This window comes from Phaethon aethereus (genome assembly GCF_964289735.1).
Source record: "Phaethon aethereus genome assembly, chromosome: 17".
Lineage (NCBI taxonomy): Eukaryota > Metazoa > Chordata > Aves > Phaethontiformes > Phaethontidae > Phaethon > Phaethon aethereus.
The window spans coordinates 997676-1008999 of NC_138593.1; the positions used below are offsets into that span (position 1 = coordinate 997676).

Here is an 11324-nt window from a genome sequence, read left to right on the forward strand (position 1 = left end):
GTTAATATATGAGCCCACCCCGCGCCTCCTTCCTTTGGTGCACACATTAAAGTATTGTTTTAATAGCGCAGGCTCTGCCCTCCCTCTCCGCGCCCGGGGCCCCGGCTTCGGCCCCCGCGGCGCTGCGGGGCGCCAGGCGCCGGGCCGCCGAACCATAGAGGAGCCACTGCCGGTGAGACCCAGGCGTGGCCGCTCCGTCGGCTCTGTGATTGTGGGCGTGGCTGAAGCGGCTCCCGCGTGGCGTCACCGGAAGGAGACAGTTCAGTTCCGGGCGGCAGCGACGCAGTCCGGGGCTGGCGGGAGGAGCGGGGCTGGGCCGCGCCGCGGGGTGTCAGTGTGGGGGCCGGGGGTGCCCGCAGGCGCCATGTCGATGTCGCACCTGTACTGCACGGACGGGGAGGATGGCGTGGAGATGGAGAACTTCGAGGTGTCGGACTGGGACCTGCAGAACGAGTTCAACCCCCACCGGCAGCGCCACCGGCAGAGCAAGGAGGAGGCCACCTACGGCGTCTGGGCCGAGCGCGACTCGGACGAGGAGCGGCCTAGCTTCGGCGGCAAGCGGTACGGGCCGGGGGCGGCGGGGAAGGGGCCCCCGGGCCGAGCCGGCCGCGCTCGCCCCGGGCCGCGCGTCCGGCGGCCCCCGGCTGTGCCCCGCTTGGGGGGGGGGCTCTGTGTGCAGAGCCGCGTGGGCAGGGCTCGGGTGGCTGCCTCCGGTCGTGGAGGTTTTCGGGCTGCAAACGCTCTCCTGAACAGGCCAGCATGGGACAGGGGCTGCCTTCAGGGTGGCCGTGGGGAGTTTGTGTGTGCAGGCGTGCCTCCGCTGCCCGGGGAAAGAACGTTATTTCCTGGCAAAAATTAGTGTTAGCCTGCTCGTCAGCTTTTAAGATTTCCTTTTAAGCGGGGACAGTCCTAAGGCATAGTAGTCCCCAGGCTTTTGCAGGAATGCGCACTGCTCCGCCGGAACAGAATTCGCTCACAGGTCTGTTTTTGGTGTAGCTCCAGGGATTACTCGGCCCCCGTGAACTTCATCAGCGCTGGGCTGAAGAAGTCAGCAGCTGAAGATATGTCGGAAGAAGACTCTGATGAAGATGAAAAACCTGTTAAGCAGGAAGAAGTCCCTAAAGAGTTTGTGCCGAAGAAGTTAAAAACAGTGAGTTACCTGGGAAGATTTTAATTCACATGTAATGTATTTATGAAACTCAGACAGAAGCAGTAATAAAGCACTAAAGAGAGAGAGAAATAATTAAAACCAGAGAACCACATCTGACAGCATGCAGTGGAAGGGAGATGTTTTTTCTGGCTTTTGGAGCTATTCTGATGTATTGTTGTGTGTCCTTGGGAACATCAGTCCTTTTGGGACCTTTTATCTTCCTTAATGTTCTCTTTGGTCAGCTAAGGTTAAAATAAAAGAATGTTTGTGGTTTGCTTCCTTTCTTTGGGTAACAAAATTGTAAAGATTTTTTTAGTCTTGCAGAACAATATGACAAACCTGAGCATGATATAGATTAAAATTCAAATTCCTATTTTCAGTTACCAAACACAGAAAGAATCAGGAAGCAGGTTCAGCTGCAGTGGTGGAGCTAATAACTGGTAGCTTGTCACACTAAGCTTGTCAGAACTTTTCAGTCTAAGGAGTTTCAGGAAAATCCTTAGATCTCAGGCAGATTGCATGGATGCACAAGTCACGACATAGTGAACTGTGCGGTGTGGTGACAACTGAATTGCTTTTCAGAAGAACCTTCCTTTTGACTGAAATTATACAGAGCTTGGTTGTTACGATGCCTTAAGGTTGTGTGGAGTTTGTTTGTTTGTTTTAACAGGGTGGTAATTTCAAGCCTAGTCAGAAAGGCTTTGTAGGGGGAACAAAATCTTTCGTGGATTTTGGCAGCTGGGAGAGGCACACTAAGGGAATTGGGCAGAAGCTTCTCCAGAAGATGGGTTACGTCCCTGGCAGAGGTCTCGGGAAGAATGCTCAAGGTACTGTGATGGTGTGTTTGGTCATTTATTGTTAACTAGTCAGTTGGAGGCAAGATGGGATTCTTCCAAGAACTGCCATCTCCAGGTGGCTTATAGCTTCATTCTTGTTTTCTTGCATCTCTTGCAAATGATCTGGGTCTGCATGATAAGATTCAGTTGTGTTTAACTTAAAATAGATGAGTTTTATGCTCTTGTTATTTTGCAAGACAAAAAGAGAAAGAAAAAACGGAGATAAATCTAAGGGTAGTCAGCTCACAGAAAAGGAGATGATGTTTTATGTGATAGAATAAAAAAGCAATGAAATGCAGATGTGAATAATATTCTGCTTTTTTTTTTTTTTTGGTGTGTGCTGGAATTAAGTGATTTTATAGCCACTAAGAAATTAGTGAAGTGGCAGAATATGCCATAGCAATAGAGGCAGAATACCAGGCTGGATGTTTGTGCTTATTTGATAACTTAGGGTACTGTAAGAAAAACACTGACTGTGCTCTCAGTAAACAAACTGCTCCTTCTGACCTAACTATCGTCCTTTCAGGTATTATCAATCCAATTGAGGCCAAACAAAGAAAAGGCAAAGGAGCTGTGGGGGCATACGGCTCTGAAAGAACCAGCCAGTCTTTGCAAGACTTCCCTGTCGTGGACTCGGAAGAAGAAGCTGAAGAGGTATTTGTGTGTAATTCTTGATACATCTGTTTCCCTCTTGTGTTGTATGTACAAAATTCGGTTCTGGCTTCTATGTCATTCTGCTCGTTTTGGATAAGCTAAAGACATAGCACGTGAATTTCATTTACATGTATTTTTCTCGTCACTGTAATGTTCCAGTAGTCTTGCTAGAACCCCACCTTCAAACAGCCTCCCCAGGTAAATAGTCTTTGTCTTTGGTCTAAAGGAAGAAAAGATCAGAAATGTACTGCTAACACTGTGAATAGGGTAGTTGACTGGACCACAGCATCTGAGCCAGTTTGTCACTGAGCTTCACTGCTTTCCCAGTTACTTTGCTGTACAGCATTCTTCATTAATCTGATGATTATTTTCCTGCAGAAAATAAAGGCAAATTTGGGGTGTGACAAAGAGCAGCAACCACAACTCCTCTTTGTTTTTGTTTAGGAATTTCAAAAAGAGCTCAGTCAGTGGCGGAAGGATCCTAATGGAGGCAAGAAAAAGCCCAAATACAGCTATAAAACAGTAGAAGAACTGAAAGCCAAGGGTAGGATCAACAAGCAGCTTTCAGCCCCTCAGAAGGAGCTGTCTCAGGTCAAGGTAAGGTTGATAACCCAAGAGGTGTCATGTCTGGGAAACAGTTGGTCAGCTTTGGTATTGTGAGTGCGTTTTAGCCATCGGTAACCTTAATAGAAGCCAGTTCTAAGAGCTGCCTGTCTGCAGCCTCGGGAAAATCAAGGCCGCAGACTCATCACTGACCACTGTCGCCATCACATAATAGACCACTGTGTCATTTGTTTTTAAGCAATTTTTTGCGCCTCAGGAAAATGCAAATTAGTTTGTGAGTTTTTTAATTGCAAATCAAGTTTAATTGTTTCACATTTGTCATAAATAAAATGCTCATTTACTTCTGAAAGCACAGTTGTCCTTATTGGGGTTGTGCAACTAAACACATAGTTTGAACCATCTTCTACATAAAACAGGTAGTAAGGGATTTGTCTTTTATGTGCTTAATAAAATTATTAATCTAAAATTAAGGTGTCTTTAAAAAAGTATAAAAGTACCTAATACTTCCACATAATAATGAATAGTATACTACGTGCATCACAACCGCTTGTAGAATTACTCGGTGAAATGGTAAAGCTGACATCAGAAGAGGAGACTCTTTCAGCTCTGATTCCAAACTGTTTCTTATTCACTCTAACTCTTCGTGTCTGGAGTAGGCCTTTTCAGAGGCAATCCCCAGTTGCCTCATTCAGAATACCAGAGTGTATTAGTAGCTTCCTGGAGTAATTAATGTACTTGGAAATCTCTAGTTTTCAATTTGAAGTCAGGGGTCGTCGTCTTTTTTTTAAACACGAGATACAATTTTTTTATATGTTCTTGTTTGTTGGAAGGTTATAGACATGACGGGCCGGGAACAAAAGGTTTATTACAGCTACAGTCAAATTAGCCACAAGCACAATATCCCAGATGACAGTCCTCAGCAGCCACTGGGCAAAGACTCCAAGCCCCAGGGATTTGCCTTGCCTGAGCTGGAGCACAACTTACAACTTCTCATTGACATCACAGAGCAGGAGATCATCCAGAACGACCGGCAGCTGCAGTACGAGAGAGACATGGTTGTCAACCTGACCCATGAGATACAGAAGATGTCTGAAGTTCTCTCGCATGAGGAGAGAGCAATTAGCAACCTCAGCAAGGTGCTGGAGATGGTGGAAGAGTGCGAGAGAAGGATGCAGCCCAGTTGTGAAAATCCCTTAACCTTGGATGAGTGTGCAAAGATTTTTGAGACACTTCAAGACAAGTACTATGAAGAGTACAGAATGTCCGATAGGGTAGACCTGGCAGTAGCAATAGTCTATCCTCTCATGAAAGATTACTTCAAGAACTGGGATCCCCTCAAGGTGTGTATGAGTTTGATTTATCTGCAGTTCTTACTTGACAGCTGAAATCGTCATTATTACCCTGACATGCCCCCCACCCCGACTGCTTGTCCCAAATTCCTATCAGTCTGGAGAGAAAGGGCAGGGGGAGAAAAGTGCCTTCCTCTTGCCCTGCAGGGGAGAGGAGGGTTTCAGAGAAAACTCCTAGTGTTCATGGCAGAGTGAGATAAACATGTACAAAAGGTGGACCCACTCTCAGACATTTGCTAAGGCTGAACGCTACTCTTCTGTAAAGTGGCTAAAGATTTTGGATCTTACAAGGTTAAAAACAATCCCTTTCATGGGTGTTGGGAAGAAAAACTAGATGAGAGCTAAGTTTCTACTTCTTGTTTTTTAGCAAAAGCAGTAGAGCTCTGTCTTTCAAGTAGTCAGATATGCGCTGTCTATTCTTAATGCCATTTAGGCTGTGCTAGGTAAGAGTGAATTCTCTCTACACTTGAAAAAGTTCAGACTATCTTCTTCCCCTCCCCCAGAGATATGTTAAATCCATAAAGTGGGATTTTCTTCTTGTGGGACTTCACTAATCATGGCTGCAAGCTCCTATCTTGGCTTTTGAGTGGGTGAGAAAGCTGTCTGTAGCAGAGCATACCATCAGCCTGCTCTTTGTAGATACCAGCTGAAATTAATGAAAAAGGATAAGGCATGAGCGGCCTTTATAATTTCCAGGACTGTACGTACGGCACAGAGATCATAGCCAAGTGGAAGAGCCTTCTGGAGAATGATCAGCTGTTATCGCATGGTGGGCAGGACCTGTCAACAGATGCTTTTCACAGGTAAAGAGCAAATGAATTGTACTTTGTGCAGCTTCCTCAGGGGTGGCAAAAGAACAGATATAGGTGTGCTTTCCAGATGATTCTCTTGATGTTTCTGTTAAAATCCAGCTGTCAGCTATATAAAAAGGAGTAGCTTTTAAATAATAGTTACTATTTGGTTATTTAGGCCTGGGGCTAGAGCTTTAAGCTTAACTTGGATTTCCACCCCCTCCAGACTGATGTGGGAAATCTGGATGCCATATGTCAGAAACATAGTGGCGCAGTGGCAACCGAGGAACTGTGGATCGATGGTGGATTTCTTGGATAGCTGGGTAAACGTTGTTCCTGTCTGGATACTGGATAACATCCTGGATCAGCTCATTTTCCCCAAGCTACAGAAAGAGGTAAGGCAAGAGGGCTGCGTTAAAATGAAACGATACTCTGAACCAGTATTTGAATTCGATCAACTAGAACTTCTAAAACACCAGTTTGCTGCCTCTGCTGATGCATTTAGGAGTTAGGGGTTTGCATTATGGCTCTCTTTGCATCTGGTAAGGCTTACTGCTGATGGATGGACTTATTTTAATCTTTTCTCTTTCACCTCAAGGTTGAAAGCTGGAATCCTTTGACAGACACAGTCCCAATCCACTCGTGGATCCATCCCTGGCTTCCCCTGATGCAGGCACGATTAGAGCCACTGTATTCTCCCATCCGAAACAAGCTGGCGAATGCACTGCAGAAGTGGCATCCCAGCGACTCCTCTGCCAAACTTATCCTTCAGCCCTGGAAAGATGTGTTCACACCTGGGTCATGGGAGGCTTTCATGGTCAAAAACATCGTGCCTAAACTAGGTGAGACAAGCCAAGCAGTGCTGAATTTCTGGAATCTGCTGGTTGCCACCTTCCCCCTTACACCTAGAAAAGATACGTCTTAACATGGTTGCCAGTGTTACTTCAAGGAGTATTATTAGTAAGCTTAGACCAAGCTTGCATCTGCTTTTCTGCTACTAGTACCATGCGTTTTTTTCAGAGGCAGACATTTTAGAAAATACGGGGAAGTGCTCTGATTATTCTCAATGTTTTCTGTCTTATTTTTCTAAATCATCTGATTCCTCTGTTCTTCAGCTGACAGGAGCATCTGATAGCTGCCAGATAGTACCAAGCTGTAGAATGTCTCTGTTACTCCTGTATTGGTCTATGCTAATGCTTTCACCATGAGACTCTGTAAGTCACCATTCAGCCATGCAAGCTGGCTAAAGGCACTGTAGTCTATAAAGTAGTTGAATGTTTTAAGTTTCTCAGTTCTGGCAGCAAATTATAATCGCTGGAAATGCAAGCGCACTGTTTTAGTGGCAGGGATCAGCCAAAGATCAGTTTAAAGATCCTGAATGTCCTTTAGGGTAATACAGGTGCTCCTCAAACCATGTGTGTTGCTAGTGAAATAGGTCAGTTAAATACAACCTTGAGTCAAGTTCTTTTCTAACTCTTCTCCCCTTTTTCCCAGGGATGTGTTTGAATGAACTCATCATAAACCCTCACCAGCAGCACATGGATGCCTTCTACTGGGTGATTGACTGGGAGGGGATGATTTCTGTCTCCAGTCTTGTTGGGCTGCTGGAGAAACACTTCTTCCCAAAGTGGCTGCAGGTGAGAAACTACCAAGGCTGAGTAAACAGGCTTGATTCACTGTGAAGTGTTTTAGTGACTTCTGCCTAGAAATTGCTGCCCCAGTGCTGAAATGGTTTTACTACCAAATGGGGTGATTTCCACTCCTAGTTCCGTACACATCAGAACGGACAATTTCCTAATACTGTCACAGTCCTTTTCTTTTAGTGAAAGCTCAGTAATAAACAAGTGATAATAAGGACTCTCTTCCAGAAATGTACCTGTCCTACTGCATTTGATCTGTCATGTTGTTTTGCAGGTGCTGTGCTCTTGGCTTAGTAATAGCCCCAATTACGAAGAGATTACAAAGTGGTACTTGGGTTGGAAGTCCATGTTCTCAGACCAAGTGTTAGCTCATCCATCGATCAAAGACAAATTTAATGAAGCTCTTGATATCATGAATCGGGCTGTCTCTTCCAGTGTTGGTAGGTGGCTTATGGGGATGGCTCAGCTTACTGTGATGGCAGTACAGCAATGCTTGGTTCTTCTGAGTCTGTATTTAGGCATGGCCCTGCTAATTGGCGTTGTAGCAGCTCCCATGAGCAGTGAAATTCAAAGTGTGTTTTGCCTTGCTGTGTCTGTAAATATCACCTGGAAGGTGCTACTTAATAATTGTCTGTGCTCCACTGAAGTAGAAACAGATTTTTGGTGGCTTGCTGCCTGTGCCATTAAGCAACTGATTCTTTTTCAGCCTTGCCTGATTATAGTGTATTTTATGTCAGTCAGTGAGAGACCGTTACTTAAAGATGTTGACTTCCAAAGCTATAATTTCTTGGGGTTTTTTTCTTTATGGTGAGATACTGGTTCTTCTCCTTAGCTTTAGACCAGTGCCCTTTCCTTCCATATGACTCTCCCTGTGACCTAAAAGAGATTGCTAGGAATTCCTTGGGAGTTAAACTGTATAAAAGAGAAGGCTGTGCCTGAGGGAGCAGCATCTGACATTTGCCCTGCCCTCCAAGACTGAGAACTCCTTTCCTGTATTCCTCTTGCCTGCCTGCAATACAGTGTGATGGAGAATCTGCACCAGAAATGTGGAGGATTCCTTGAGGCCCATTTTAAGTGTTATGTTTGTTTCTGTGGTAGAGTGATTACAACTACAGGCAAGCGTTGCACAAAGAGGAATTGAGAAATTTGAGAAATATTGAGAAATTTCTGGCGTGATAGTCATGCAGCCAAAAAGTGAACTGGGAGCTGATAGTGAAAGTGATCCTGATGCAATGATGCTTCCTGCAGCATGGTACTGCTTCATCCTTAGCCTGAATTTGCAATAGTCACTGTTTGTAACCCAGCAGTGGCATGTGGAGACCTCAGGCCAGATTTTGGCTTTGGGGAGTATTTTTTCGTTGTTGCTGTTCTTTTTGTTGTTCACATTTTCCCTTTGCCCATAGCAATGCACCATCCTCCTCTCCTGTGCATGCTCAGATACAATTTGGGATTGTATCAAATCCTGCTGCTTCTGCTGCAGCTCTCAAATTCAGCTAGCTAGTCTATGTTGTATTAGCCATAACAGTATAAAACTTAATGAATTAGAATGTGTGAAGGAGGATTCAGAGCATTATTGGTTGACTTGACTTTATGTGTCCTGGAGTTTACCCATAGACCTTGCAGTAGGAACAGACTGGCAGCTTGTTCTCACACGTTTTGTGTCTCCCGAACAGGTGGGTACATGCAGCCGGGCGCTCGAGAGAACATCGCCTACCTTACTCACACCGAGCGGAGGAAAGACTTTCAGTACGAAGCCATGCAGGAGCGGCGGGAGGCTGAGAACATGGCCCAGCGTGGCATCGGCATGGCTGCCAGCTCTGTGCCGATGAACTTCAAGGACCTAATTCAGACAAAAGCGGAGGAGCACAACATTGTTTTCATGCCTGTGATTGGAAAGCGGCACGAAGGGAAACAGTTGTATACATTTGGACGGATTGTCATTTACATTGACAGAGGTGTTGTGTTTGTACAAGGAGAAAAGACTTGGGTGCCGACCTCCCTCCAGAGTCTCATCGACATGGCTAAGTGAGGCCCCAGCTCTGAACTGTGAAGACCATCTTGCTAACATTTTTAGTGTAACTGTCTTAGAATAAAGAAGTTACAGATTTGTAAAAACAGTGAAACTGTAGCTGTATGCCAGGATTTTTTTCTTAGAAGAGCTGTTGAGGCAGTATCAAGAGATGAAATTACATGTGGAGGTCAGTGCTAAGGGAGGAGGAAGCAGTTGTGATGCTTGTGTGACTGACACCTCTGAAAGAGATTAGAAGGGACCGGGGGAGGTGATTCTGTGCTCCATGACAATGGATGAGCGAGGGCTGGTCCAGCAGCAGTGGCTGTGTCAAGCTTCTCCATGCTTGCTGTACTGCTCTGGCAGTGGGAGTTGCTGTCCTGATGGCATCACTCGGGGACCAAGCGCCTCGTTGCCCTGCCCAGCCAGGACTCATCCCAGCTCTCTCCAGGAGGCTCCCTCAGCCTGGAGCTGGGAGGGGGGGATTTTGTCCAGCAAATTTGCAGTATGAATGGTTTAAAAGGCAGGTTTTAGTCAAATCAGTTCAGTGAGTATAAGTCAAAGCACAGCTTTACCTTTTATTAAGTAACTAAGATACAAAAAAGTATCAGTGTTCAGGTGCTGCTACTTTTGGCAGAGCACGACAACACTGCTGGTGCTTGAGCTTCATCTCGGCTGTGCAGAAGCTGCTGTGGGAAGACATGCAGCCCCACGGCCCCCACCCTGCAGAGTGCAGTCAGGACTCTGTGGCAGTGGGACTGTGCTGGTTGGCTTTGTCCTCCTTTCTGATGATCTCCAAGTCGTCACAGTCTTGGTACGTTGGCTCTTCCACAAAGTCCCAGACCTCGGGGGAGAGCTGCTTCAGTTTTTGCAAGGGAAACCAGTGGATGGAGGTGTCGTTAAAGATGTCCAGGTACTGAGGGTGAGCAGGGAGTGCCACTTCCTCTGTCCCTTTCAACACCTAGAGCATTCAGGGAAAAAGTTACGTACGACACAGAACTTTCCTACAAAGTTAAGAGTGGGTGAAGATGAGGACAGTGTTACGTTAATGAATGATCCTAAAGTGATTCACTTTTTGTATTGTAGCGGCCAGGAAAAAAGGTTTTAAAAGTAACTGCTGCCTTCTTTCCAACTTTTCCTTTTTCAGGAAAAGGTGCTTTGTCAACATGAAACAGTAATGTTAAACTAGTGACTCATACCTTTGCTATGTAAGAATAATCTCTCTCCAATATTCTTGACAACAATCTAGAATAACACAAGGTAACCAGCATTAGACAGGATCCTCTTGTGAAATTTGGACAACTTTTCTGAAGATGTGGGGCAGGGAGAGAAGGCAGGAGATGGTTGATGACGGCAACCCAGACAGCAAGTTGAAAGTGAGCAAAACATGGAAATCCTTGTCAGAGGCAATAAAGGGAGTAAAGGAGGCAAGGGGAGGAAAACGCTGTTGGGGCAGCAGCACCTTTCCTCCATTCCTCTAAAGCTGTTCCCGATGATGACCATCCTGGAGAGTGCCGCCGCCGACCAGTTCCTCCACAGGAGGTTGTTGTACAGCGCCTTCCCGCAGTGCACCATGTAGAACAGCGTGGCCGACCCCCCCACGCCGTGCTTCCCCTCCTGCGCGGCAACCCGCGGCGCCCGTCACCGGGGGGGGCCGGCCCGGCCCAGGGGATCTCGTCCCGTCTGGGGGGGGCCGGCCCCGCCCCGCTCACCTCGTTGTCCGGCAGCAGCCGCAGCCCCAGCTGCCGCAGCGCGGCCGCCTCCAGGGGGGAGAAGGCGGGGTCGAACAGGGAGCAGCGCCCGGGGGGCACCTGCGGGGAGAGGGGCGGCCGTGGGCGGGGGCCGGTGTGCCGGGACCCCCGCCCGGGCCCCGCCGCCGCGCTCACCCGCAGCTCCTCCAGCAGCAGCAGCAGGAAGGCCAGCTGGTGCCGGGCGGCGGGGCAGCCGCCGAACCGCCCCAGCCCGTAGCAGACGCAGCGGGCGGGCGGCTCCGCGCTGCCGCCCAGCGGGGCCCGCACGGCTCCTGCGGGCACGGAGAGAAGCGTCAGGCCCGGTGGGGCGGCGGGGGGCGGCCCGTTCTGTCCCCCCCCGCCCGCTCCCCGCACGCACCGGCGCTCGCCTCCCAGAAGCCGGAGCTCAGCAGATCGTCCCTGCGGGGAGAACGCAGCGTCAGCGCGGCCCGGGGGGACTCAGGGGGCGGGGGCCGGGCACTCACCGCGCCTCCCGCAGCCGCCGCAGCACGGCGCCCTCCGCCGCCGCCGCCGCCTCCCCGCCCGCCCGGCCCCGCCGCCGCCCGCCCGCCGGCCGCCACCCGCCCGCCGCCGCCATGCGC

At 48.2% G+C, this 11324-nt stretch overlaps 2 protein-coding genes across 2 annotated transcripts; one reads left to right on the forward strand and one right to left on the reverse strand.

The window, feature by feature from the left end:
* Window positions 1-364: 364 nt before the first annotated feature.
* TFIP11 (tuftelin interacting protein 11) lies at window positions 365-9013 on the forward strand (the record flags this gene model as incomplete). Its single annotated transcript, XM_082007614.1, has 12 exons — window positions 365-561; window positions 997-1150; window positions 1821-1977; window positions 2513-2640; window positions 3085-3237; window positions 4035-4544; window positions 5250-5356; window positions 5571-5739; window positions 5943-6186; window positions 6839-6981; window positions 7259-7424; window positions 8658-9013. 12 exons carry the CDS (start codon window positions 365-367, stop codon window positions 9011-9013), a joined length of 2484 nt encoding a protein of 827 aa, XP_081863740.1.
* A 715-nt stretch (window positions 9014-9728) lies between these two features.
* SRRD (SRR1 domain containing) lies at window positions 9729-11320 on the reverse strand (the record flags this gene model as incomplete). The annotated part of the gene is made up of 7 exons (XM_082007651.1): window positions 9729-9953; window positions 10192-10237; window positions 10455-10609; window positions 10705-10803; window positions 10879-11015; window positions 11102-11142; window positions 11208-11320. 7 exons carry the CDS (start codon window positions 11318-11320, stop codon window positions 9729-9731), a joined length of 816 nt encoding a protein of 271 aa, XP_081863777.1.
* Window positions 11321-11324: the final 4 nt, after the last annotated feature.